Source organism: Amblyomma mixtum, chromosome 1 (genome assembly GCF_055824585.1).
Source record: "Amblyomma mixtum isolate Tamu chromosome 1, ASM5582458v1, whole genome shotgun sequence".
Taxonomy (NCBI): Eukaryota; Metazoa; Arthropoda; class Arachnida; order Ixodida; family Ixodidae; genus Amblyomma; species Amblyomma mixtum.
Genome location: NC_143012.1, coordinates 252,393,569 through 252,418,798, shown reverse-complemented (window position 1 = coordinate 252,418,798; position 25,230 = coordinate 252,393,569). Strand labels below are relative to the sequence as shown.

At 50.5% G+C, this 25,230-nt stretch overlaps 1 protein-coding gene across 6 annotated transcripts in view; it reads right to left on the bottom strand.

Annotated features, from left to right (window-relative positions):
• Nucleotides 1–25,230, bottom strand: part of LOC149371483 (NPC intracellular cholesterol transporter 1-like) — a 105,323-nt gene that overhangs the window by 45,636 nt on the left and 34,457 nt on the right. For all 6 annotated transcript variants that reach the window (XM_089565705.1, XM_089565704.1, XM_089565707.1 and 3 more), the window contains exons 2-5: nt 3,966–4,128; nt 3,538–3,778; nt 2,229–2,474; nt 906–1,132 (exon numbers count right to left, since the gene is read on the bottom strand). In XM_089565705.1, the coding sequence (XP_089421831.1) occupies nt 906–1,132; nt 2,229–2,474; nt 3,538–3,778; nt 3,966–4,128 (877 nt within the window). The remainder of the gene's footprint in view (nt 1–905; nt 1,133–2,228; nt 2,475–3,537; nt 3,779–3,965; nt 4,129–25,230) is intronic.

The following is a 25,230-nucleotide window of genomic DNA, read 5'->3' as shown; positions in this document are numbered from 1 at the left end:
TATAAGCCTTTTACAACTTCTAGGCCTTCGCTTTGGCGGCTTTCATAGGTGTTCTAAAGTCCACTTTTATTGGGGCCTGCAGGAGCTCGTAAGAGAAATTAAAAGTGCAGAATGGGCATTAAGGCCATAGGAGAAGGTAAACTAATGTTTCTTTTAATTAAACCAGGCGGCTTTCATGTCATTGAAAGCCAAGGAAATGTCAAACTCATGCCACAGGCACATCGCAGATAAGGATAGCCACAAATTCCTGTCAAGTTAGGTGAACGTGGTGAACCACCGCAGCATAATCCAAGCTATATAGGTACACTCCAGAAGCACAAGTTGCTGTAGTGGCACAGTGCACTGGATCACATCTACAACTAAGCAAGCAATTCTACCAGGAGCTGGAATGCATGTTGTACTTTGAAGTCTTACTGAGCTCAAACTTACTAATTATTTTCCTCAGAGTATAAAAGGGAAGATTCACATGCATTCGATAAAAAAGATAAGGTAACTGATATGAGGGATTTAATGTCCCAGATCTGCACACAGACTGTAAGAGATGCCATAGTAGAAGGGTCTGGATTATTTCTGGCCGTCTGGGACTCTTACGTGCACTGACACTGCACTGCACACAGGTGTTTGCTTCTGCACTTTGCCTCCACCAAAACTGGCTACAGTGACCAGGATTTCATCTGGCGTCCTAGGGCTCAAACGCCAGACCACTGAAGAAAGAAATCAGTGCACAATAAATGCTGGTACAATGCTCTTTAAGTAAACAAGGGCTCTTATGCCTAGCTGTTTTAGTAACTACTGATTTCAGCCAAGAACAGGTCTCAACGCAAGCCAACAAGTGCACAATTCTGCCCAGTCTTGGATCATGCACTAAAGCAACCCTAGAAAGGTTCCACGGCCATGATGTGTACCTTGGAAAGAAGTTTTGCGCTTGTGGCTCTTCAGGAAGAAAGCGCTCAGGACGGCGGTGCTAAGCAGCACAAAGAGAAGCATGGACACGACCAGCATGCCATCGTAGCGGCCCATGGTGAAGGGCTCAGGCTGTGGCGGAAGCAGCGGTGGCTCCAGAGGTGTGCACACCTCCGGGCAGTCACTACAGCTGCACTTCTGCTGGCTGGGGCCGAAAGGATCGGAACACCTGCGTGACGGACAAGTAGCAGGTAAGTGGAGAACTACAGCAATGACTTCAAACATTTCCTTTCTTAACTTGTTAGTTTCAGCTGCTTGGAATTACTCTGTGAATGAAAGACAGCCACACGATGATCCAGAGTGAGCTGCTTTCTAAGGCTGCCTTCATGTAGTGCCTAAGCTCAACAGCATCATTACCCGCTAATAATACTAATAACGTTATTAATCATAATATAATATGTGCACTGGCTATTGGCAAATTTTTAATAGATACAGATTACTTTGCACATCCTGGGACTGAAATGAAAAAAAATTGGCTGTGGTTTAGCTACTGTTGAACCTGGTTAAAAAGTGAAAGCTGTGGTGTAACAGGCTACTAGACACAGCTTGGCATCTGTAATGTTGACTGCGTTAGGACAACTTCGCTACTCGCTTAAGTGGAAAATCTGTATTTTCACGCTCATAATTCAGTTACTCATCAATGCCTCAGTACATAACTCCATGATACGTATCTAAGACAACTGTGCAATCACTAGCCGTGCGCCATCTGCTGGACCATTGCCGTAGATTGCATGCTGGGGGTTTAAGTGGGTGCCGCATGATGGCGCTACGACTGCATGTCATGCACGAAGGAAATTTGCCGGAGACGTACTTCGCTACTCACTTAATTCGGATGTCTGGAATTTACATGCTCATAATTAAATCATTCATGCATGCCTCAGTACACATCACAAAGATACCTTCCTTAGATATCTGTTCATTCACTAGACGTGCCTTCATTCACTTCCAAAAGTCGAACAGTCGTGGCAGAGTGGAAGCGCCCCAATCTCACATGCCGGAGGCCCGGGTTCGGTTCCCACCTATACCACAATTTTCTCCCGTTCTTTTATTAATTGAGGCCGCTTCAAGGTCATATCTGCGCCATAGCATGACCTTCAAGGTCTGTACACGAGAAGTGGAGCTTTCAATCCAAAATAAAACGACGAAAAAGCTCCATATTACCTGTGAAAGGACGGTGCAATGACTACCACTAGGCGTTCCTAAACAGTGTAACTGTTCCACTGCCCGGCACACATGATATCTACACAACAAGGTGCACTTCTTACTTGTGGAAAGGAGGGTTGTACGGTCTCAGGGTAACTCCGCTGCTCACAATGCTTTTCTCCGGAGTGGTGATGTAGTTAAACTTAAAAGGGGAGTATCCGCCTTCTTCAGTGGTTGCGCCCAGAAAGTCTAGCCAGTCCTGAGGTTTGCAGTTGGCAGCGTTGGCTCCGCACATGAGCTGCATCACCGTCGTGCCCGTCAGCACCGACTTGACGTTGACGCAGGAGTTGAATGCACCGTGAACAAATCTGAAAACGAAGAACCGCAAGCTGACGCACTTGCATGACTAGAGGGAGTGCACCACTTTCGTGACTCTTTGGCAGCAAAGGTTGCCATGCAAGGACTGTCCAAGTAACAGACAAACAAGAACCAGCAAGATAATTTTCTTCCACCATGGGCAAGTTGATTCATGACTAGTCGATAACAATGTGCACGAGAGGTTTGAAACTGTAATGGTGCACTCACAAACTTATCAAGTTATCAAATTACTGCCCAACCACCAGCAATTTCCCTAGAAAGATTGTAATACATGTGTTTTTCTTCTCAAGGTGGGGTTAAGGACCCCACCATGAATAGAAGATATCTTATGCCATGGTGCTCTTTGGCCACAGATGCCTTCGCATCATAAAAATCCATTGTCATCATCATCATCACTTCTTGATGCAGAGCATTAGCAAATGTGAAAAGAAGATCACTAATAGCACCAATCTACCCCCCCCCCCCCCCCTTCCTCTGACCCCCCCCTTTTGCCTTTATTGTTAAGTTAGCTGTTTAGTCTCATAACAAGCAACAATACAATTTCTACAACGTTTCGGTCCTAAACATTGCGTCGACTATTCATGGCCTCATGTGCTTTCAAGGCCTCATGCCATTCCATCTGGATAATAGCCTCCTAACAGTTGTTTTTCCTATGCTTAACACTCTTGCAATAGGCGTTTAGCCAATCCACTGAATAGCAGTCAATCTTTTTCCCTGTGTCAGCACCACAGAAGTACAAGGAAGGAAACAAAGCAGCAGCAATGCCTCATAACTAGCATATATGAGTGAGTAGTGTTGCTCCAATTTAAAAAATTATGAAAATTATTTCATGACAGACAGTCACTTGGCGCACAGAATGCTTCCTCAACATTTCTAACACATTCAAAGTACCAAAATAGGAATGCTGTTAGCCCTACAATATCCTAGCCAAACAATAAACTGTGAAACAAGAAAAGACTGGAAAGAAAGCTGCCACAGAGGCATCGTGCAAAGTTTTTAACGAACAAAGCCTCCGTGGCTGTGGGTAAACAACAAGCAGAAGAAATTACTCACTCTTCACCAACAGCGTAGTCAAGGGTAGCAAGCATGTTCTCCCCTGGCTTCTCTTCACTGGGCTCACTTGCATTCACAGCCATGAAGTCCGCTTGGTTTGGGTCGCAAAATCCGCAGAATATCCGCACAAAATTACTGTAACAGGTGGGGCACTTCCCCATGCCTAAGCTGATGGGCTGTTGTAGCTCTTCGCTCATTTTTTCTAGTTGTGGCAGATCACAGCAGAACTTTGGTTCATTACCTGGGCCACAAAGAAACAAAAAATAAAGAACACTTGAAACACACAAGACGCGCTCAACGAAAAATGAAAAATCATTTGTTTTGTTCCCCAAGCGTGCCACGATAAACAATGAAACAATTAGGTTACTGCTACTCAGCACATCGTGCTCCAAGCAAAGCATTCCATGTTCGAACCCTCATGTACTCACCTTCTAATAAGTGGGGGCAGAGGTTACTGATAATATCTAGGCCTTCTTGCTCCAGGGGCTGTGCTTCCCCACTGTACACACAAGGAATGTCTTTCTCGGTGTCCTCGTGTATGCCACATTTCCCCCGGAATACGCATTTACTTTCTACAGGGAGGCTGGACGCCTGCAACAACACAAACAGAAAGAGTGGATCACATTTAATGCGAGGCCACCAGATGTAACAAAAAACACAGGTCAAAACTGATGCAAAAAACACTCCCAAACGCAGTGCGACAGACAGCTGAGCACTACCACTCTCATAGTAGGTCAAATGTGATTATGAGCACATATTCACTGTGACAGCCATCACAGGAAAGCTAACCACAGTGTGTTGATTATAGTACCGCTTTAGCAACTACCAATTCACAAAACCGATCAAGCTGATAAGACTCAGGAGTGCACTGCCCATAGGTGGACTCATACATGGACTACAAAAGAAGCTGAAATTCTTTTCCATGTGCTTTTTCATTTCACGCATCGATGCAGACCTGCCCGCTAGATTGTATAATCCCTTGACTAGTACACTTTTTAATGTGCTTGTGATGCACTTTTATTTAGTGCAAACTTACAATTGTACTAATCTCCCATCTTCTAAGGTCTAATAATGAGATTAGCAGTATAGCAAAATAAATTTCATCTGAAATTTCATAGTCAGAATCTGCACAAGGCACTCTTGTTAGAAATACAGCTTATTTTGGATTAAACTAAAGAGCTTGTTCCCAATTTACGACAGCATTACGAGGTGAAAATGAAAATAAAAGGCTGCTCAGCACTATCACTAGAACCAGCACTCCTGTGCTATTACTTAACTCAACAGATTAACTATAAGCACTACTTGATCCCTTGCAGCGCTGTGACTGCCTTGCACTGAGACTAGTATTTTAAAAAACCACTGCAGCAATGTTTGCGTTCAAGCTAGTTGTTTTTACCAGATCAAGAAATCTTTTTAAGATTTACAAAGACTGTAGTACAAGCCATGAATATATATTTTCACTGAAGATCAAAAAAGCATGGCACAATAGCCTACCAGCCTAACAATTAAAAATAAAATGCAGCTTTAATAATATATTAAAAGATTATAGACATCTGAGTTTTCTTCTTTGTGATGCGTAAGAAATATTTAGGTCACATGAGGCATGAAAAACAACTGCAGTATATACGCTGATATGTCATCTGTCCTTCCAGATCTTGAAAAAGGCTGGCTTAAGCACTGTAGTGAAATAAAACTATGTATCAGTGTTTATACTGCACAGGTGTCGTTCGGTTGATGAAACCAAAACCGAAACAGCACGTGAGAAAAAATTCAATTACCAATTATTTAGCAGCCCTGGGCAAATACCCTGTTATAATTCATGTAAACTAATGTCTAATGCATTATTTGAAAGAAGAAATTATGCAAGCAAGGTTTTGGTATCGATATTACTTTCAAGGGTTGTACAGGGCTCTTGCCAACCAACTGACAGGTCAACAAAACCTTTTTCATGGCTTTCGAGATCAACAAACAGTGCTATGATAAACAATTTGCAGAAAAAGTGATAAGAACTCACAATATAATACAATACAACAGCATAAGTCAACGGTGTCGTTTGGTTTGGTTCGGTTTATGTGTTTAATGTCCCAAAGTGGCTCAGGCTATGAGGGATGCTGTAGTAAGGGCTCCAGAAACTTCAACCTCCTGGGGTTTCGCACAGTACATGGCCCTCTTGAATTCCACCTCCATCGAAATTCGACCGACGCGGCCGGGATCGAACCCGCATCTCTCGGGTCAGCAGCCGAGCACCATAACTACTAGGACACCGCGGTGGACAGCAGAGAGCATAAGTAAATGTTGGTACAGCTGAAAAGCCTGAAATAGCTGGGACACAACATGCAAATACAGGGAAAGTGTACTTACAATAAATGATATGAAAAAAAAAAAAAGTAAAGGAGAGAGCCATCATTAGGCCTACAAATGACAAGTAAACAACCACAAGGCTATCCAAGCAACTAAAGCGGTCAACCTTTGAGGAAGGAAAGAGCTGCGCCCAAAGGAGCCACGGCGACAAATATGAGCTAGCCACGTCACTTGTGGCAGGCATGAGTTGAATGCTGCAATGGAGCCTCAAGCTTCTACAGACAATGACAAATGGTGCACGTCAGCATATACACGGTCATCAGTTTAAAGATGTAAATTCACCAACAAAAACGTCTAGCAGCATGTGCCTAACAAAGCTTAATCAGAGCGATGGAAATCCACACATTCAGCTAGCTACTTCAGAATGGAGTCAGCAAAAGTGAACCCAGCACACCCGTAAGAGCATGGGGCCTCAAAATGTTCTGATTTAATGACAGGGATAAGATTTCTGATGCATGATTAACAGTTTCTATGTTTAATATGTCCCCTACTGCATAATTACTGGGTAGCATGGGGAAAGACCAACTTAAAGTAGGAAAGTGATAATCTGAACTTGAAGAGGACCAACAATTTGTTCAAATTATGCAGTTAAACACAGCCATAAAATATACCAAAAGTTTAAATTTTAAATGCAGTTCGAACTAAAGAGATTCTACTGTATTATTTCCAAAAATCAATGAACCGCCACATAACAAGTCTGGTATGCATGTCAGTGAACCAACCCACAGTCATACGCATCTCACAATGTGGTTTCGACCAATAGCCAGACACAAATAATTACCCACAAAATGGCTTGTTCCTGGCAAAAAGGTACTACGAGTCAAAATGAACAAAACCACTGAGTCCAAAAATTGTGAAGTTCCTATATGCGTGATGCAAACCGGATTTAATGCCAGCCTTTTTGTTCAAAACCTAACACTGCCTCAAACAAAACCAGCACCCAACACTTCCAGTGGCTCCGAGTGTCACCGACACGAGCCAAACGAACGAGCTTACGAGGTTTAGTTATGCACTGCTGGACGCCACTTTCTTCTTGGATACCCACTGTGCGCCGCCTTCTGCATTTAATATTCTTTCTTACAGCACCTTCCTTTCATCACAGCCAATCCTGAGTGCCCAAAGTTATGTAGAGCCGGGCATTAACCATCTGGCGCAGTTAAACACCGATTACGCAGTAAGGAGGCATCGCTTTCACGTAACGTCTGATGCTAAATAGAGAAGAACGATTGGGCGAACGTCCAACGGTAAGTACCTGGCCCAGCCTCAACGCTCTCACGCGCCGACGTGTCGCAAAGTAACAACGATATATAACCAGAGAGTGCCTCGGAGGCATGAGCGCACTAAGTACTGCCCCCCCCCCCCCCCCCTTCCCCTCCCCTGGTGCATGAGCCCATGAAAACCGTGTGCGGCCGATGCTTCTGGGCCACCTGGCAATGAAAATCGCATAAACGGGCCCAATTAAGCCACGCGCGCATCGGATATTGGCGCCTTCACCACCTCTACCTGGAAGGACACTGCGTGTGCACGCCGTTTCTACCCCGAGGCCAGACGGGGGTGACGTCACGGTCTCCCCCCAGGAACGCCACACCACACACAGAGGGCGCTCGTCGCCATAACGACTCGCCCGTTGCGTGCGAAATCGTGTACGCCGCGCCTGCGGGCTGCAAATGCAGATGCTCTTTGTGTTTACGTGTGCGCGGAAACGTTGCTGTTTTTTTTTTTTTTGTCGGCCTCCTACGCTACGTGAGCCGCAAGCAATTTCAGGAAGCTAGTATCTAGCTCTGTCTAGACGCCTAGATACCACACAGGGGGTCACGTCGGTTCACGAGCCAGACGATTAAAGCGACGGCGTCGCTGCACTCGCTGGTCTGAATTGGCAAACCGCGGAGCTTCAGTATTACCAGGAGGGGGTGGCGGTTCCAAGTCCTTTCATGACTTTTTTTTCCTTTTTACAACCCACGAAGTTTCACGACAGAACCGACCACTACGCTAGAGGCGACATCCTTGATCATCAGGGAAGCAGCGAGTCACCAATGGCAATGGCAATACTCTAGCACGCAATGATACTGCGGAGGTATAGAGTGTCATAGAACGTTTATTAAAATAGGGCAAACGGAGGAATGTGACTGTTTATTAGAACACCTTTTGTTTTCGCACAGAGAAACAACAATATAAATCTAGCCGCACGTCCCACACTTTTGCTGTGCGCTCGCTCATGTTCTACAAGACAACAACGAAGTCGGTGATCTCTGTGTATCGCCCCGTAAGATGTGTGCGCATGAATGGTCACGACCTCTCCAATACAAAGCTGAGACAACCCTTCCTAATGCGTCAAAGCAGCCCAGCGAGAAATTTGGAGAAGGGCGGAAAGGCGCTGTCGTAGAAGCGGCAGCGCCGGCTGCAGAATAGTCCAGCGAGCACTGCACAACCAGAGCCACAAGTGCGGCATTCGTTGCCCGAGAACCGCGACGTGGGTGAAGAAATCGACATGCTCGAAACGGGCTGAGCACCCGCCGCTTGTCTGCGCGCGTGGACGTCAAAGGCATTAGCCTTAATGGGTCTCGCAAGGGTGGAACAGCTACGCAGCAAGCCCCACCCCTCACCCCAACAGAGGTAGCATGCATCAAGGTCGGAAAATGAGGTAGGAAAACTCCCTCCGGACTTGATAAAGAGTGTTGTGTTGGGTTTAGTGGCGCGTAAGCATCACTCGATAAAGAGAAACGCCGGCAACACTACTCCGTGCTCAGACATAACTGCGGCTACAAAAAAAAAAAAAATCAGGGGCCTTGCACAAACAGCTCATTAGGCTCAGCGTCATGCCCGCAAGGGAAAACAACAAACCGTCCGCCCCTTCTCCTCGCTCGGCTATCAGCAAACCACGGTGTAGGAATAATTTTCTTACACCGAGCAGCAGACGCGCCAATGAGCGGGCGCGTCGCAGTAAATGGTGCCTCCGGCATTCCGCATGCACCGCGACAGTCAACACGCTTCGTTCGCTGAATCGGCGCACATCAGCGCGCGACGCGACGGAAGAGACAAATATTCAGACACGTGGGCCAAGCAAGGCACGCAGCGCACAAAGCATGGGACTGCATCGACCGGAGCATTGGGAAATTGGCAGAATAACACGCGGTACACGTGGCCTCGGCGGAGGCCAGGCCAGACGCGATGGCGCGCCGTCGCAGGGGGCACTGCACTCGATGAAGGCGACGATACGCTTTGGGTGCTGCACGCGGTGGACACGACGCGTCGTCGCGAGACACGACACAGATCGCTCCGCCCCTTTTATCGGATCTCCCGCGGCACCCCGCAACAAGTTCCTCGAACCGACGTCACTGCTACCACATACAGAACCGCGATGACAGGGTCCGGCCCGCAATAGACGAGTGCTTGAGACTTCTGGGCGACCGGGACCACACTCGCCCGGTTGGTTTTTCGTTTTGGTTTTTGAGGAAAGGAAATGTATCTGTCTCGCATATCCCGGTGGACACCTGAACCTCGCCGCAACGGGAAGGGAGGAAGATGGGAGTGAACGAAGACACCGTATTCACTAGACGCGCCTTTGTTCATTCCAAACCACCGAGCTGGCATGGTGGAGTGTTTAGAGTGCTAGTCTCGCACCCCAGACACCCTGGTTCGATTCCCCAACTCGACCAATTTCCTACTGGGTTTTACTTATTTACTTACTTTACTTGGAGCATCACTATACCATCCCTTTAATTGGTTGCATGGTTACTAGCCAAAGTACAGTTGGCCCCGTTTGAAATTCGCGCACTATGACGTTACGACCAATTGAAAAGCGCGACATTTCTGTCGACAACTCCAGCTTGCAACGATGAGGCATTAAAGGCTTCCGCCTTAAAATAACCGAGATGTCACGCCAGAGGCAACAACGCAGCATTCGCCAAGGCTGAAACGACTACAGGTATTTCGCGTAGGAGAACCTCCCGTCATTCCAAATCTCCTAGTAAGCAGCAGCTCCAACAGCGCAAATTTTGGCCCCTGCAAACAAAACATGCAGCGTCGTTCGGAGAAAGGGCACAATAATTTATGACGGCCGCCCGACGGGAACTTCAGTGCTTCCCTGTAGGGCGATGTCCTTCCGAACGAAATGCGCTGCACAGCTGCGCTCCAGACTCGACATTTTCTTTTCCCGTGCACTGACCGAGATTGCACTGGCGAGACTGTCCGAGAGCGGGCCGAGAAATAAACAGGTTGCAGCGGGGGAAAAAAACAAACAAACAAGAGCTAGAGCAGACAAGATGGAAGACAAGACAGCTCTCTCTGAATAACCTGCAGCCCAACAGACGCAGTCACTTTTGTGGCTGATTCGTTTTTCTTTCCCCTCAACACCCTCGTTCCGGATCACCCCAGACAAGCCGCATCTTCCGACCACCGACCCGCAGATCAGGGGGATAGGCGGCGGGAACAGCACCACACGGGCCGGCTCGCACGGCTGAGCGCCTGCTCCGGTTCCATCCGCAGGGAACCGCCTCGCCCGTCCGACAGCGCCGCATATCGCGTGCCACAGCGTCCATCACCGGCTGAAGGCGGAACGGAGGCAGGCTAGAGAATATGGCCTCCGAGATACCTTCCCAAGCTGAACCTGCACAGCGGCACGCCCGCCTCTCGGGCACAGGCGATTATCTTGTCTACATATACCGTATACGCCAGCGAGCACGCAGTCTATCGATCGCGTCACTTGTCTGCCAATCTCGAGAACGACGTTCAAGAACGAAACAGGCACGTGTCCGAAACAGACCTCGACAAGAACAAGGTGGAACGTTGTTGCCTCGCCAGACGTTGAGGCCACCTGCGACAGTACGTGGATGCTGCCAGAACTCGTAGCCGGGGGAAGGCGACTAGAAAGTCCTACACACCGGCGGCTCGAATGGCAGCATAATAGGAGGCCGTCGTGCCGGCATACGAAACCAGTTGAAGTTAGCGACGCGAGCTCATCGCTAAACGGCGGGGGGAAAACACGCGATTACCGAAGGGCTCACGGAACACTCCCAGATGAACACCTAAACGATAGTCGCTTTTCCGCCAGCGAAAAGAAACAACCCCCGCCGTCGAATGTTGCGCGGCCTTGAATGGGCCGCCTAAGCGACGCTTCTTTGACGACGCACGCACACGCCAGAGATCGCGCCAGGTCCAGCGTAGAAAGTGAGGCCGCGTGACATTTCGCGGTCACGCAGGAACAACGCACGAGACCACAATTACACGGGGCGGGCGGCCGAAACAACGAAACACGGTACTCGGAAAAGTGTATGGATACACGCGTTTCCACGAGAACGTTCGAGTGAATTCGCTTGTCAAAGCGACCCGGTACGCATGCAATCCTCCGCCGGTCAGAAAAATAAAACAAAAGAAGCAGTAAAGTGTTGATGCCTTGGAGGAAAAATATCTAGAAAGATACTTGTGCTTCCCCGATTTGAGACAAGAAGGACCTCGAAAAGCCTGCAACTATGGAGGAAGCGTCTCAAGACGACAAAAGGAGTTCTCGCGCACGTTCATCTTCCTCGTGCGATATACACACAAAGCAGCGCCGGCCCACAAATGAGAGAGAGAGAGAGAGATCTCGCACATATCTATTCTCCCCTCCTTGCTTCCGCTTATTTTCCTGCAAGAGAAACAGAAATATCGGTCGACTAATTATCCACGTTTAATCGAACTCCGAGGCACCAGCCACCAGCAAACAACATCCTGCCGCCCGGAAACAAAGCGAAAACAAGCGGGACAACTCAAGAAACCCCTTTTTACTTTTTTTCTTCCGGCCTTCGTTTCTCATGCGGCGTCGCTAACGAGAACGCTTGGCCCGTCGCAATCAATCAGCGCGCGCAGGTATAGGTGACGAAAGAGGAAAATCGAGTAAAAACACGATAAGAAACTCGTCGGGCTGGCCGGCTCAAAACACATCGGAGCGCAATCGAAAGTATACGCCGCAAGCTGCATAGGAGGTTCAAGGGCGCGAGCGCACGCAGGGACGTCAGTTCGAACCGGGAGGGACGGCCAGCCTTGAGACACCACCCGGCGCAGTCGGGCAGGGCGGGGTGCCAAAACGCACCACTCATCAGGCCCGGGCCATGTACGGGTATATAAGTATCGTTCTCCACAGTTGATCTGCCCCTGGTAATGGCGGCCGTGGTAGCGGTAGAGGCGCGCTCTCATCAAGAGGGGCGTGGCCGCCCATGTGACCTGCAGCCGGCGGGGCGCCGACGACGATGGCGCAGCGAAAGTGTATGGCCACTGCGTGTCGCCCTCGCTGGTCGCAGGTATGTCGCACCGAGCGGCCCTGACAGTAATGGTCCGTGCGTGCCTACGGGAGGTGAAACGATGACCGGACAGCGTAGGGGAGAGAACGGCGCTACGGAGCTCGTTTGGGTATCGATCGCGCGGCTGTCTATATATATGCACAATGCCGGGCGGGAGAAGTTTTCGCGGCACGATCGGCCTTGCCTCGCGTGAACATAGCGCGGACACCCCGACTCCGCACATGCGCGGTAAGACGCGTCTATTCGGTCTTTTAGTTTGCTTCTAAGCGCGGGATTACACGCGGTGTCAAGCAAAGTTACCTGGTGTCAGCCACCCTCCCCACGCCGCTATCTTACCGAGAATTCGTCTCACAGTCACGGCCGAACACGGTGCGGGAAGTAGCAAAAGTAGAGCACACTGGGCGGTTAGTACATCGAGCTGTGACGCAAAGGCACGCACAGGTAATCAAGGAGGAAAAAATTCAGGGGGGCACTTTGTTGACCTAAAGTTCGGTGAGGCGAAAGCCTTCAGCGCGGTGTTGCTGCTTGTGTCACCGATGTGTGGTTAAGATGTTAATTAAGTACACAATTGTTTGTGAATCTTAAATTCTGGAGACACTGGAGGGCGTTTGGGAGGCATCCGTCTGATTCGACGCCTTTCTGCAAACACTCTCCAGCGTCCTAGAAAAGGAGAACTATACATGCGTTGGCAGGAAGTTGCGTAGCCATTAGCACGCTCGGCTGCGGAACGGAAGGATGGTGGTTCGAATCCCATCGTGCACAAAGATTTTTCTTCTGGTCTGACTAGATAGAAAAAGCGCGACACCTCTGCTGACAACCTTCTGTCGACAACGATGAGGCATTAAAGGCTTTCGCCTTAATATATCGGAAGTAGGTTCGAAGTTTCCTCGCACTCGTGCCCGACAGTCGAGACGGGGGAGGGCACAGCATGGGAAAAACGTCAAGACTCTACGGGTTCCAACACCGCCGTTCCATCGATCTCGGGGCGATCCGCGACCGCGTACTCGCGTGCTCACCGGCAATGCATACGGGAAAACGTGAGTGGCCCGGCCGCTTCAGCGATCAATGGTCGAGCAGACGAACTGATTAAATTAGGCTCGCGAAGATGTGGCCTTAGCGACGCCCTTCGGGCCGACCCGAGCTATCGAGTATTGAAAAACTGCTCGCAGCCGATCATTAAAAACGCATTCGACCCAAACCTCGGGCCGACCGAGAAGCGCGCGCACTCTCTCTCCACGAAGAATGTCACGTGGTAAATTGATTTTCTAGAGGAACAAACGATACCACGCCACGCGTCTACCAGTTTCGTAACGCGAACTCTCGTAAACGGGCTCGCTCCTTTCGGTCAGCTGCCGAAGAGCTGTCACTGCACGAACTCTGAACCGGGACGAATAAGAGAGAAAGAGAAGGAAGAAGTGAGTCGAAGGAGTCCACCGGATCAATTTTCGCAGCCACCATCGGCTCGCGACAGCGTATAGTAGGCACACGCGCCCACGAGTACGCAGGAAATTACAAAACAAGCACAACGGCGATGGAGCCGTCGTAGGGTGTCTCTGGCGGCCGACGCGGGCGCCGCCAGCAGCGCGCTGCTATTTTCGGACACACGCGGCGCTCGCGGGGAGCGCACGCGTCACCGCACACCGCCGCCGAACGAGACCACAACAAGCAAAGTTAAAGAAAGAAAAAAAAAACAGAAAAAGTCCAACGGCGCGCAAAACAAACGATGCAGACCGCGCAAGCACGCCGTTACGGAACGCCGCACGAACCATAAGAAAAAGAAGAGCGAGGCGGAAACCAAGCGCTTCCTCCCCATTCGTGCACAACGGAGCATGTTAAAAAAAGAAAAAAAATGCGCGGCCCGCGGCTGAAGCATGTAAACCTACCGACGGGGCGGCCCGAGTCAAGGGCAAGGCCAGCCTCGGTCACAACCTCCCTTAAAGCTTTTCGATGGCCTCTCGCACTGTTGGAGCTCGGCTCCGGTCGACCGATTTACCGCCGCGTTCTCGAAATGTGGCTTACATCCGCAAGTGTTGACAGAATGCTTGGCAAGGAGCTCTTGCAGCCTGTGAGCCACACATCTCTCCGTTGGGAGAGAGAGAAAGAGAGAGCGAAAGAAAGAAAGAAAGAAAGAAAGAAAGAAAGAAAGAAAGAAAGAAAGAAAGAAAGAAAGAAAGAAAGAAAGAAAGAAAGAAAGAAAGAAAGAAAGACTTTTAACGTTAGTCTGACGTCGAGGTAACGCTAGGGAACGGAAAGAAGAGATGGTGGTGAACTCTTCACTTCGCCTAAAAACAGGGGCCCAGTCTAAGGACCGCTTGCAGGAGGAGAGCGCGGAGTACAGAACAGACTCGAATCCGTGGTACTCAAGTAGGAGTCGAGAGGCAAATGAGTTGGAGGGCATAAACCGAAATTAAGAGCTTGCGATTTTTTGACAGTTCCGACCGCACTTAATATAAGCCCTCTGCATGCCACAAACATGCATACACTAGCGAGGAGTACGGGGGATGAACCCAAGAAAGCATAGGCGAGAGACTTAAAACAGGTGAGAAAGTAAAATAATCACAAGAGCCAACAGAGGAACGATGGGAACACTCGATCGGCGCCGCATTCCGACGGGCATATAACGAAACGAAGGGAAGATCCGCCATCGATTTCGGAGAATACCGTGAGCGCAATCTCGGTTGTTAAAAACCGTCGCGCTAATTCATGGTCGCTCGCGACGGTATAGCGCAAAATCAGCCTCAAAGCACACATCCGGGCCATATATCGCGACGACCGCGGAGTCGCCTCAAGAGCCTTTGCCTCAAGAGCGCGGCCGTCCACTACTTGTCACCCGACGCACGATGCCGCAAGAATGGAAAACACAGATGAGAAGAGACCCTACGTCTACAACATCTGGCCTCTCATTTCACAAACGACGGTAGCGGCGAGTTGAAGCGACGCGCGCTGTATCATTAATGCTTCGTGTCAGTTTTGTCTCTTTCGTGTTGCGTGTATATATATATATATTTTTTTTCTGTCGCTCTACTCCTGGTGGTTCTGTCGCAGCGTATACGGGTCACGTCTTTCGTCAGCCCCGCGGCAAAACGCCGCAGATCTACCCAGTCTCCCTATTGAAGCTCCCTCCAGAGAACTCGGTCACCTTTTACGGCGAAAGCCTTTAATGGCCCATACTGTCTTCCGTTAACATAGCTTGTCACACGCGTCTAACTCGGGAACTAAAAAAAGATAGAAGGAAGCCAATGGTTGCTTCAGATAGAGGAGGAGAAAATGAACCTAGAAGCCAAGTTTGATGACTGTAGGTTAATTAGTTAATTATAGGCAAAAATGTCGAAATTGCGTCGAAATAGCGCGAACGTCGATATAGCCACAGGAACGGTGTGACGTCACATCTACCGGAAGACGTCACGGCATAGTGAAAATTGTCAGAATGGTCGGAAAACGCCACATTTGTGTCAAATTACATGGAGAAATGTGTAATTAAGCATAACTAACACTTAAGATCCCCGAAAGATGTACAATTTTGGTATCGAAATAGCCACGGGAACGGTGTGACGTCACATTCACCGGAAGTCGTCAGGGCATAGTGTCCTTCCTCGGCTTTCGCCTCTCAACACTTCAGTTGCCGAAGTGTCCACGCAATTTTTTCTCTCCTGCTTCACCACGGCGGCGGCGGGTCATTCAGCGCGGAGCAAAGGGCCGAAGAGAGGTTACAGTCGAGCAAGGCCTGCGCTGCGCCGCGCTTTCCATAACTCAACATCAAAAGGCCGCACAGGGCTAACCGAAAAAATGCGTCTCAGATGCGAAATTTACCGAGTCGAGCCTCCTCTCTCGGACCATGCAACAAACGGCGTTTCCGTACAGTGGGAAAGGAGGACGGCGGGAAAGAAGGGTCATATTTCCGCTTTCTCTTTTCGCCTGAAATAGACACAGGAGATGCGTCGCCTTCCGGGACGGAAGTCGTGCCGGTAAATCGCCGCCAATAAAGAAAGGCAACAAAAATTTAAATAATAAGGCTTCGATAATAATAATAACAATAAACTAGAGCAACATTAAACGTTGCCTCCGCAAAAAAGGAAAAGCTAACAACGTTGGACTCGCCGTCTGTTAATTAGCCACAGCATCCTTACAACAAATAGCACGTTAACTGCTCGAATTGAAGCTATTTAAGAATGACAAAGTTAAAGAAAAAGCTACTGCAGGCCGTGACTCGCTGACATGTTCGCAGGGGCATTTAAGAAACACAAGCGACCACGCCCCAACTGGGCTGTCTCGAGGTGCGCACTGGCTGCGACTTTTAATACACTTAATTGCTACCCCGTTAAAACATTACAACTCTTGGGGCTGAGTAAGCGCAGCTCGTAACATGCACTATAGGAGTGTGCGCCAAGTTTTTTTTTTTTTTGTTTTGTTTTGTTTGACCACCATGTTGAGCTGCTTCAGCGTTTAGCGTAGGCACGCACCGAGGCACCCTAGTTTAGCGGGCCGCGCACTCAGTCACGACGCAGAGAGACTGCGATGCGAAACCAGCCAGCGGAAACCGCGCGCGCGTGACGCCTGACGTCACCGCGCGACGTCACGGGCGTTGCGCGCATCAGCTGAGGTCAATGGCGGGAGAGAAGCAGGGCAAGCTGTGCAAGAAACCGCCGCCGCGCGGCTAGGTATTTATTTTGAGCCCGACATATACCTGGTGGGGTTACGGGCAGGTAGAAAAAAATAAAGAAGGAAGGAAAGAGAGAAAGAAATAAAGAAAGATGCGGAGGAAGACCGCCGCCGCCGTCTGAGCAGTGCGGGGGCCGCACATTAGTCATCCCGGCTGCAGCAGCCCACGGCAAGGGGAGCACGTAGACACGTATGCGGGTCGGGCCGCGTCCTTTCTCGGCAGGTCTATGAGGTGACCCTGGTCGGGGTGCTGCGGAAACCGCTCCCCTAAGTGAAAAGGAAATCGGCGCCCCCTCAATGCGACAGCCTCTCCGCATCAAGGTCCGCGACGAAGTCACTCGCATGCTCGCGGGCCGGTGTGTATACACATGGCCGCGAAGTCGAGACCTCGCAACTGCTCTTTTTCTTTTCATTTTTTTTTTCTAAATCCTCCTTCGACCTCTACCAAAGCGCTAGTCCTGCAAGGAATTCAATCGACGATTCGACACGACTGACCAGTATCCCCGGAGCTTGCGAAGCGGTTCGGTTTCATACGCGGGGTTCCAAGTCATCGCCACAGCGCTCCAAGGACGCGCGTGCAGAGGCACGCGGCCACGCGGTGCCGGTCAGTGTTTCGCTCCTCACAGCTTCTTGGCACGGAAGCCACGGCCAAATTCTGGAAGCCGCTCTCGCGTTGGCAGGCTGACGGCCTTCACTCAAGCTATCCTGCACTGCCGAAGTGACGGGCGCCGCTAAGCCACGAGGCGCTCCCACCTGCGAGCCACATCCACAAGTTCGGCCCGTGATGAGCTGGGAGCAGGTCGGCCCGGCTGTGGTCGGCGGGGCACCGAATTCGCCATTAACACGTTGCGCAATGTTCATCCACACGCAGTATTCTCCGTTTTCCACTCCCAAGTCGAAGCCCATTCACGACTTGTCTTGGCTCCGGTGAGAACGCAATCGCCTTCCCGGCGTCCTCGGGCAGTCGCTCGAGCTGCTGCGGCCGCCGTGTAGTTGCGCAGGAAGTGATCCCACCACAAGCGTCCTTCGAGCCGAAACAACGCTGCGCCGCTATACTGCTGCTGCTGCAGGCCCTCGCGTTCGTCTCAAGGCGATTCGTACCGGGGCATAAGAGCAACAGCCGAAGCAGCAGCCGCCGCCGCCGCCGCCGATGCTGGTACGAATCACGTAAAGGCCTTCTAACGGAAGGCGCGCGCGGGGACCTCCAGTGAAACGAGCCATTAGAGGATCTCTCCCTCTCTCTCTTATATGCCTTCCGCAAGGCGGAGATAGATCTTTCGACAAGCAACGTGTCCGTACTCGGCGTGGCGCTGTGCGCCTTGTAACACGCGCTAAACTCGCATCAACTGAGAGGAAATGCGCGCCGCAGAGCGACTGGCACGGAAAAAGCCTCGCCTCGTGGAAAGCCCCGCGCGAGACACAAGGCACAAGTAACGAGCCGCTGGGCGATACTTCAGGCACGGAGCCACCGTTCATCATAATATTCTTTTTCTTCCGCATAACTGAGGGCCCATCCGCGCGAAAGGCGCACGCTTAAGGTGACACGTGCTGAGGACAAACCGCCGGTTTCTCAAGCGAGTGGAAACAGGCACTTGAGCGCTGGCTGTAAAACCACTGGATGTGACAGCGAGCTTCGAGCCGAATACCGTTTCACCCGAAGGTTTAATTCGAGATCTGCAGCGATGCGCGGCGCTCTAGAGCATTCGTGGCACTCGCCATTCCGTAATATCGCAACAAAGATATAAAGGCTCAACTTAATCTTGCTGCGGAGCAGGCTCGACCGCGACGAATTCCACTGTATCGAAGCCATACCGCGAAAGGAGGAAAAAACAAAGAAAGCGAGAGAAAAGTGTGTGGAGACGAGAGTCTCGGCGGATGAGGATGCGGCCTCAGCGTGAATATTTCCGATAAAGTTCGACCTGCTTCAAAACACCTCCGCTCGTTGCGATGCGCGAACGCCAGTCGCTTTTGTTTCCTTCATTCGTCAGCGAGAACTGGAACACCTGTAAAGGCAGGCTAATAACTGCAAACTAAATAGAAAAAAAAAAGGGGGGGGGGGGGGGGGGGACTTCGCAAACGTGGTTTCGTTTACATAGAAAAAAGTAGTTCTTTCATATAACTAAGGGGGCGGAATATACGAAACAATGTCGAAATAAGGAAGTCACGCAGCCCATTACGCAGCGTATACGCTGCACACACGCAGACACAGCTGGAATTGCAAATAGGTCATTTTAATTCCTTCGCTAGCAGCACAGCTGCAGCCCCGAACGAGTGACGTAGGGGCGACAAGAGGCAGCGTACAGGTACAAAGGCGGGCGGTGCGCCCGATACGCCTGCTGGTCGCCTCTGTATACATATGTAGCACGTTCCGGCAATGAGGCCTACTCTCCTCTGTAGACGATACGTCTACTCTGCGCTGACACATGTGTATCCGTACCCACATGATGAAGCGCAAAGCATTCCGGCACTTGCTTCCGGCCCCCTATACTGACGGCAACGGACGCAGCGGGGCGCCCCAGTTTTGAATCGCCACATTTGAGAACAAGTGCTACTCTCAGTTCAAATGCGACAGGTTCGCATCGAGTGACGAAACTGCCGCTAGGCGGCAGCTCGACTCGGCGGTGGGTAGAGTTACTGTATATGCTACCATATACAGTAACTCTAGCGGTAGGGGGAGTCTGATGATTAACGGCAGCAAGCCTTTTGTAATAACGCTGCATGCAATTAGGCTCGGCGCACCACTGAAGGCCGCGCAACACTGCGCGTGCGCACGACGCCTGTCACTCAAGTGACGCCGGATTGCGCAGCTGCACTGCAATACAATGGAAAGAAGCAAGAGGCTGACGAAGCGTATACGTCGCCCGCGGCAGGGTCGTGAAGCTGACAGGTCTCGCGTCGACCGACGTTGATATACGACACGATGTGAATGGCGTCGCGCAAACGGGAACGTCGCGCCACTACCGAGGCGTCTTGCTTTATGTGTGTGTGTATGGGCGCCTTCCGCCGGCAACGCGACCCTGTCTAGACTAAACAGCGAGGATGATGAACTGGGAGGGCGGAAACGTTCGACACCTCTCATACTGATCTCATATAGTATAGCGCGTTGTTACCACTATAATCACGATCAGATTTTACGACCACCCTTAGCTTTTTATTTTTTTCCGCGAATAGAGAATAACTATACGAGCTGCAGAGCAAAACCAGCCGATAAATGCCTAATGGGATATGCATTAGCGCATGACAGCCTCCAAGAGTCACGCAGATAAAGGACCTTTTACTCAGCAAACAGCGAGAAAGCGAAATTCACCTTAAAAAGAAAAAGAAGAAGCTGCGGTTTCTGAACGACCGAAACTGAACGGTGACGACAACGTCGGCTTGCATGCCTATGTACACCTCTAAGGGCAATGCGTCTTCTGAACGGTGACTATAGCACTGAGCATGCGAGAGCTGTAACTTGAGTGTTCTCAGCTTCACGAACCGTGAAAAAGTCTCGAATCCCAAGCGTATGAAACACAGCAAGCCTCGTCTGTCACACAGATTGCACTTTGACAATGCCTTTATGTCGCGGGATACAACGGCATCGGCATTTCTACAGAGGCCGAATGCAAAGGAGTTACGGTTGGCACTTTAAAGTTCTACGTGCTGTGAATGCGAAACCATCTTTTGACATAAAGGCCTTTACACTAAACGCATTAACCATAAATGTCGACCTAAAGGCCTTTGGTGTAAAGGTTTTCACCTTAAAGTCCGTTGACCTATAAGCCTTTCCCCTTGCCATTAACGACCCTCATTTGGTATCGCCCATCATTGCAAAACTACCACCATCGCTACCACTGTAAGTAACCATCACAATCATACTATCCCTATCACTAACTACTACTGTCGCGTGTAATGTCTTACTTCATTGGCTACAATCACCCACTACTATGTTAAGGTCTACTGCTGATGTCATGGGAGGCCATGGTGGCGTCATGAGGTTTGGTACCACTTTTCTTGGTCAACGCCGCAGGGTTACGCCCTAACTTTTCTCTCCCCAAAGAAATGATTTTACTACTACTACTACTACTACGCTGCTTATGAGCCGTATAATGTTTTCGCATTAAAACGCCCGTGAGCTGCGCAGTGTCACAGCCACACTTTTCACTTCCCCTCCATCTCTTCCCCAGTTACTGCACCCCTCCTCTCCCCATAACCATTACCAGTATTATTCATACACATTTCGCTAACACCCAAGCCTGTCTCTGCAAATGACTAATTTACAGCGACGTTTCCGCATACGTGCGCTTCTTCTGTCACACCATTATGTTCGCGCCGCATGCCATCGTGTTTGCGACCCCGGAAAGCGTCGCTCACCGTGCACATAAAAAGGCCCCACGCTTCCGCACACGACGCGGGTTCACGGCCGCCTCCCAAGCAACCGCGCAAAACCCCGCTGTCTAGTGTAGCTCAGCTCAAACTAAGGCCGGCACGCGGTGTTTCTCCGGCTCCAGCTGGCGTCGAGCGAGAGCTAGCGCCCGTCAGAAATCAATCAACAGCTAGCGCGAGCTCAGCTGTGCGGCGACATAGCGCGCACACAGCGACCTGCACGACCGTCTTGAACCTCCTAAATGACCCTTCACCCTCATCCCTGCACAAAGGGTCACAGAGCCCAAGCTGGGGTCCTCCGAAAATTCCTAACTATCAATTTGGCATTATTGAAACATATCTGCCAATACCAAAGGCCGACCGCACGAAAGAACTGCCAACGTCCCGCTGGAGTCGCCGCACGGTGGCGTTCGCGTAGGCGAAACCGGAAAGCGTCCCTGATGGGCCGAAGTTCTCTCTCGCGGAACTCGCACGCTGCACGGACGCGTGCACGCGGGTGCATCGCCAGATATGCCGAGTGCATCAGCTGACACAGCGATACGGCGGAGGGCCGCTTCTTGAAAGGCAAAGCACTGCCGCCGCTGGCCGCCGAACGCAGGTGCGAAGGGCAACCACATATACACACACACACACACACCACACACGGAAGCGCAAGCGCTTACAATCGCTCTCGGACCTCCCCCGCCTGTGCTGCAACGCAGCGCGTGTGTGCACGCCTCTCCAGGATGGACGGGCACTCGGCGAATGCGCAGTCACACGCACACAACACACATGCACGCACGCGCGTGGTGGCCTCTGAGAGCCACAAGTGGCAAAAGAGGAGTGGCGCAGCCACGACAAGGGTGCAGCCACTGCTTCCGTTTCTCGTTCTGCCAGGCGTCTCGCAGTGCAGTTTTAAACTTTGGGCACGCTTCAAGCCCTCCTACCAGAAAAAAAAAAATATGAACTCCGTTTGCCGCATGACATGTTTCACTGCTCACGCGCTATGACCAAACAGCCAAACTTGGGACACAAGATGTTTTCATCTAGGAAGACCAGCTTCGATAAGGGAGCGCGATGTCCCTATACGCTGTAAGCCCGATCGCGGGTACCTAAACGCCACCCAAAAGTACCCGAAATGCGAAGCAATTAGGCGAATAAAATGGCGGCATCCAGCACCTTCGGAGAGTACGGTCGCCAGTCCATTTCGTATCATGCTGCTATTCTTCTAAATAGCCTTGCGCTCATCGATACCTTCCCGGAAAAATTGTCATTACGAGCGCTACATGCACATTTCCTTGCAGCCAACATCACATGATTCTCTTGTATGATTGCGTTTTGTGTTTTTCTTGGTGCCTTTTATTTTTTATTGGTGCTTTTTCTGCTGTAAAATGTCTTAATTTCTGCTACCACTAAAGGTAACGTCTTTTCCAGAATTTTAAAAAATTGAAAATTATTGAACTGAACGTGTTTTTAATCTGAGTGTGTTCGAAATTTTTATGTTTAAAACCTGATGTGTTCTAGAATGTGTGTTTCGAATGTATTTAAAACTGCATGTGCTTTCATTTGGAGTGATTTTGTTCTGTAGGGTGCAAAATTTAGGTCTGAGATGAAGTGTGAAATTTAATTCTGTATGTGCACGCGCAATACTGCCGAACTGTACATAGAGGGGGCCGGGCTTTGTCAAGCCGCAGTTATGCGGCTTTTACCCGTCACCCCCTTTTTCTCCTTGAGAGAGAAATAAAGACGATTTGATTTTGATTTGTGTACGCATTACAAAAACCGCCGCAAGCGAACAAAAAATTGGCAGAGGCTCAGCTTGGTTCAGCCCGGAAATTGCGAAAGCAACTTCATCCGTTCCTTCAGCACGCATCCGCCGTGTCTACCGCCGCTCTCCGCCGACGGCACGAGTTGGGGCCGTTCTCTTCCACAGATGGTATGACGTCACTCCGACTGCAGCACTCCTAGCGGGAGAAACGAGAGGCTCACTGCCCGGCGTGTCTACCGCCGTTCTCCGCCGACGGCACGAGTTGGGGCCCTTCTCTTCTACAGATGGTGTGACGTCACTCCTACCGCAGCGCCTCTAATGGGAGAAGCGAGAGGCTCACCGCCCGCCGTGTCTACCGCCGCTCTACACTGACGAGCCGAGCTGGGGCCCTGGTTTTTCGCAGCTAGTATGACGTCACGTCTAAGGTCACGCTAAAGGTCAAACGTGTCCACCGCAGCGCTACGCTGAAAGGCTCAAACTGTAAGCAGTATTGCTTTCGCAATAAAGAGCAGCGCTACTTCTGCAGCTGGCTGGCTAGCTCTCTCTCCGTGACAATCAGGCGGCAGTGATGCGTGCTGCCGAAGCAGACTTAAAAACAGGATTCACGAGAAAGGTTCAGAGGGTTCGTGGCTCTAGGCGCTGGTTACCTTCCTTTTTTTTTCCCAAACTCGCGATTAATTTGACCTTGCAGGGCTTCCTGCAAAGCTACGACTCAGAACGTGACCAGCTTACATCGGCCGGTGAGGTGGGACGCACCAGAGCGAAGATACCACACGCAGTCATTGGAACGCTCCTCGGAAACGCACCGGAATGGGGGTATGGGGGGGGGGGTGAATCCAAGCGAACGAAGTAAGCCGTCTGGTCAAGCTAAGTTATGGCGAGGGAAAAAAAAACCTAAACAGCCCTTATCGCACGAGGCATAGGCAGAAAACCCCCTCGCAAACCCGTGCCGGCAAGCTATTTTCGCTCGATTCTCCGAAGTGGCTATCAAACAAACAGCCCTGCAAAACAGATGAACCGACCAAGAGATGGCGCTAAACAAGTCCCGGGCCTAACCGCTCCGTGCAGCGGAGGACCCTAATGGTAACGACGCGTGCCTGCCCGTCCGCTGCCAACGGCACCTGCCCGACGGCCTGCGCTCTAGCTGCGCAGAACCGAACGGCACGGCAAGGAAGGAGACTGACAACCGAGTGCGTGAATACCGGCGCGCCTTTTCTATCTACAATATTTTTAACAGCGCAAAAAAGGGGCACAACACAGGAAAATACAGAAAGAAACGGGCAGTAAGAGCGCCAACTACCAACAAAGTTTATTGCGGAATACAGCTTCTTTTGTACGCCAGTACATTATCATATACCGATCAGGACAACAGGAAAACAATATAGTCACGATTTGATGTTGTTTTCCTGTTGTCATATGATAATACTGGCGTATAAAAGAAGCTGTATTCCGCAATAAACTCTGTTGGTAGTTGGCGCTCTTACTGTCCGTTTCTTTGTCTTTTCCTGTGTTGTGCCCCTTTTTTGCGCTGTTAAAAATATTGTAACATGAACCAACAAGCCCTGCATCAAGTACTTTTTCTATCTAGGTACCACCGGCTCCGCTTTCCACAGTGTAGTGCGCAAAAGAAATAAAATAAAAAAGTCCTCAGTCGTTTTTTTTTTTCTTTTTAGCCGACAAAGGCTCGCCACGAGGGAAATGACACTGCCGCGGACCCGGCAGCAGAGACGCAGGGAGAGGGTCGCAGCATTCCTCGCAATGCATTGGAAGTAGGGAACGTCACAAACACAGCTATAGGCCTGCCACAACAAGGAGATAAAACAGTCAAAATCGCGACGCGTCCTTCCTTCGGCTCGCCCTCGCCGTGATGATACGGCTCAAGAGAGAAGTACGCGCGCACCTTGGAGCAGCCGCCCATGCCTGCACAGCGAGCTATGCGCCGCCGCCCTCATCAGCAGGACGCCGGCAGCCATCTCCTTCTCGGTGATTGTTATGCACGCCAGTGCGTGGCAGGCGTGACCCGTAAAACCTCTCAGCGGCCGTCAACATGCGCGAAGTAGCCGGGCGACTTTTGTTTGTTAGCTTGACGAGGCAGGCAGGCAGGCACCCGCAACAACCATCAAAGTATGCGCGGACGAGCGCGAGATAGAGGGAAAATAAAATCAGAGGACAAGCACGGAGAGCCAGTCAGTGACCTAGACCCGACTGTTAAAAGGAAAACAAGACTGACCGCAGATATCGCCCGAAGTTATGGTTGGCCAAAGCCCGGAATGCACCGCGACTTAG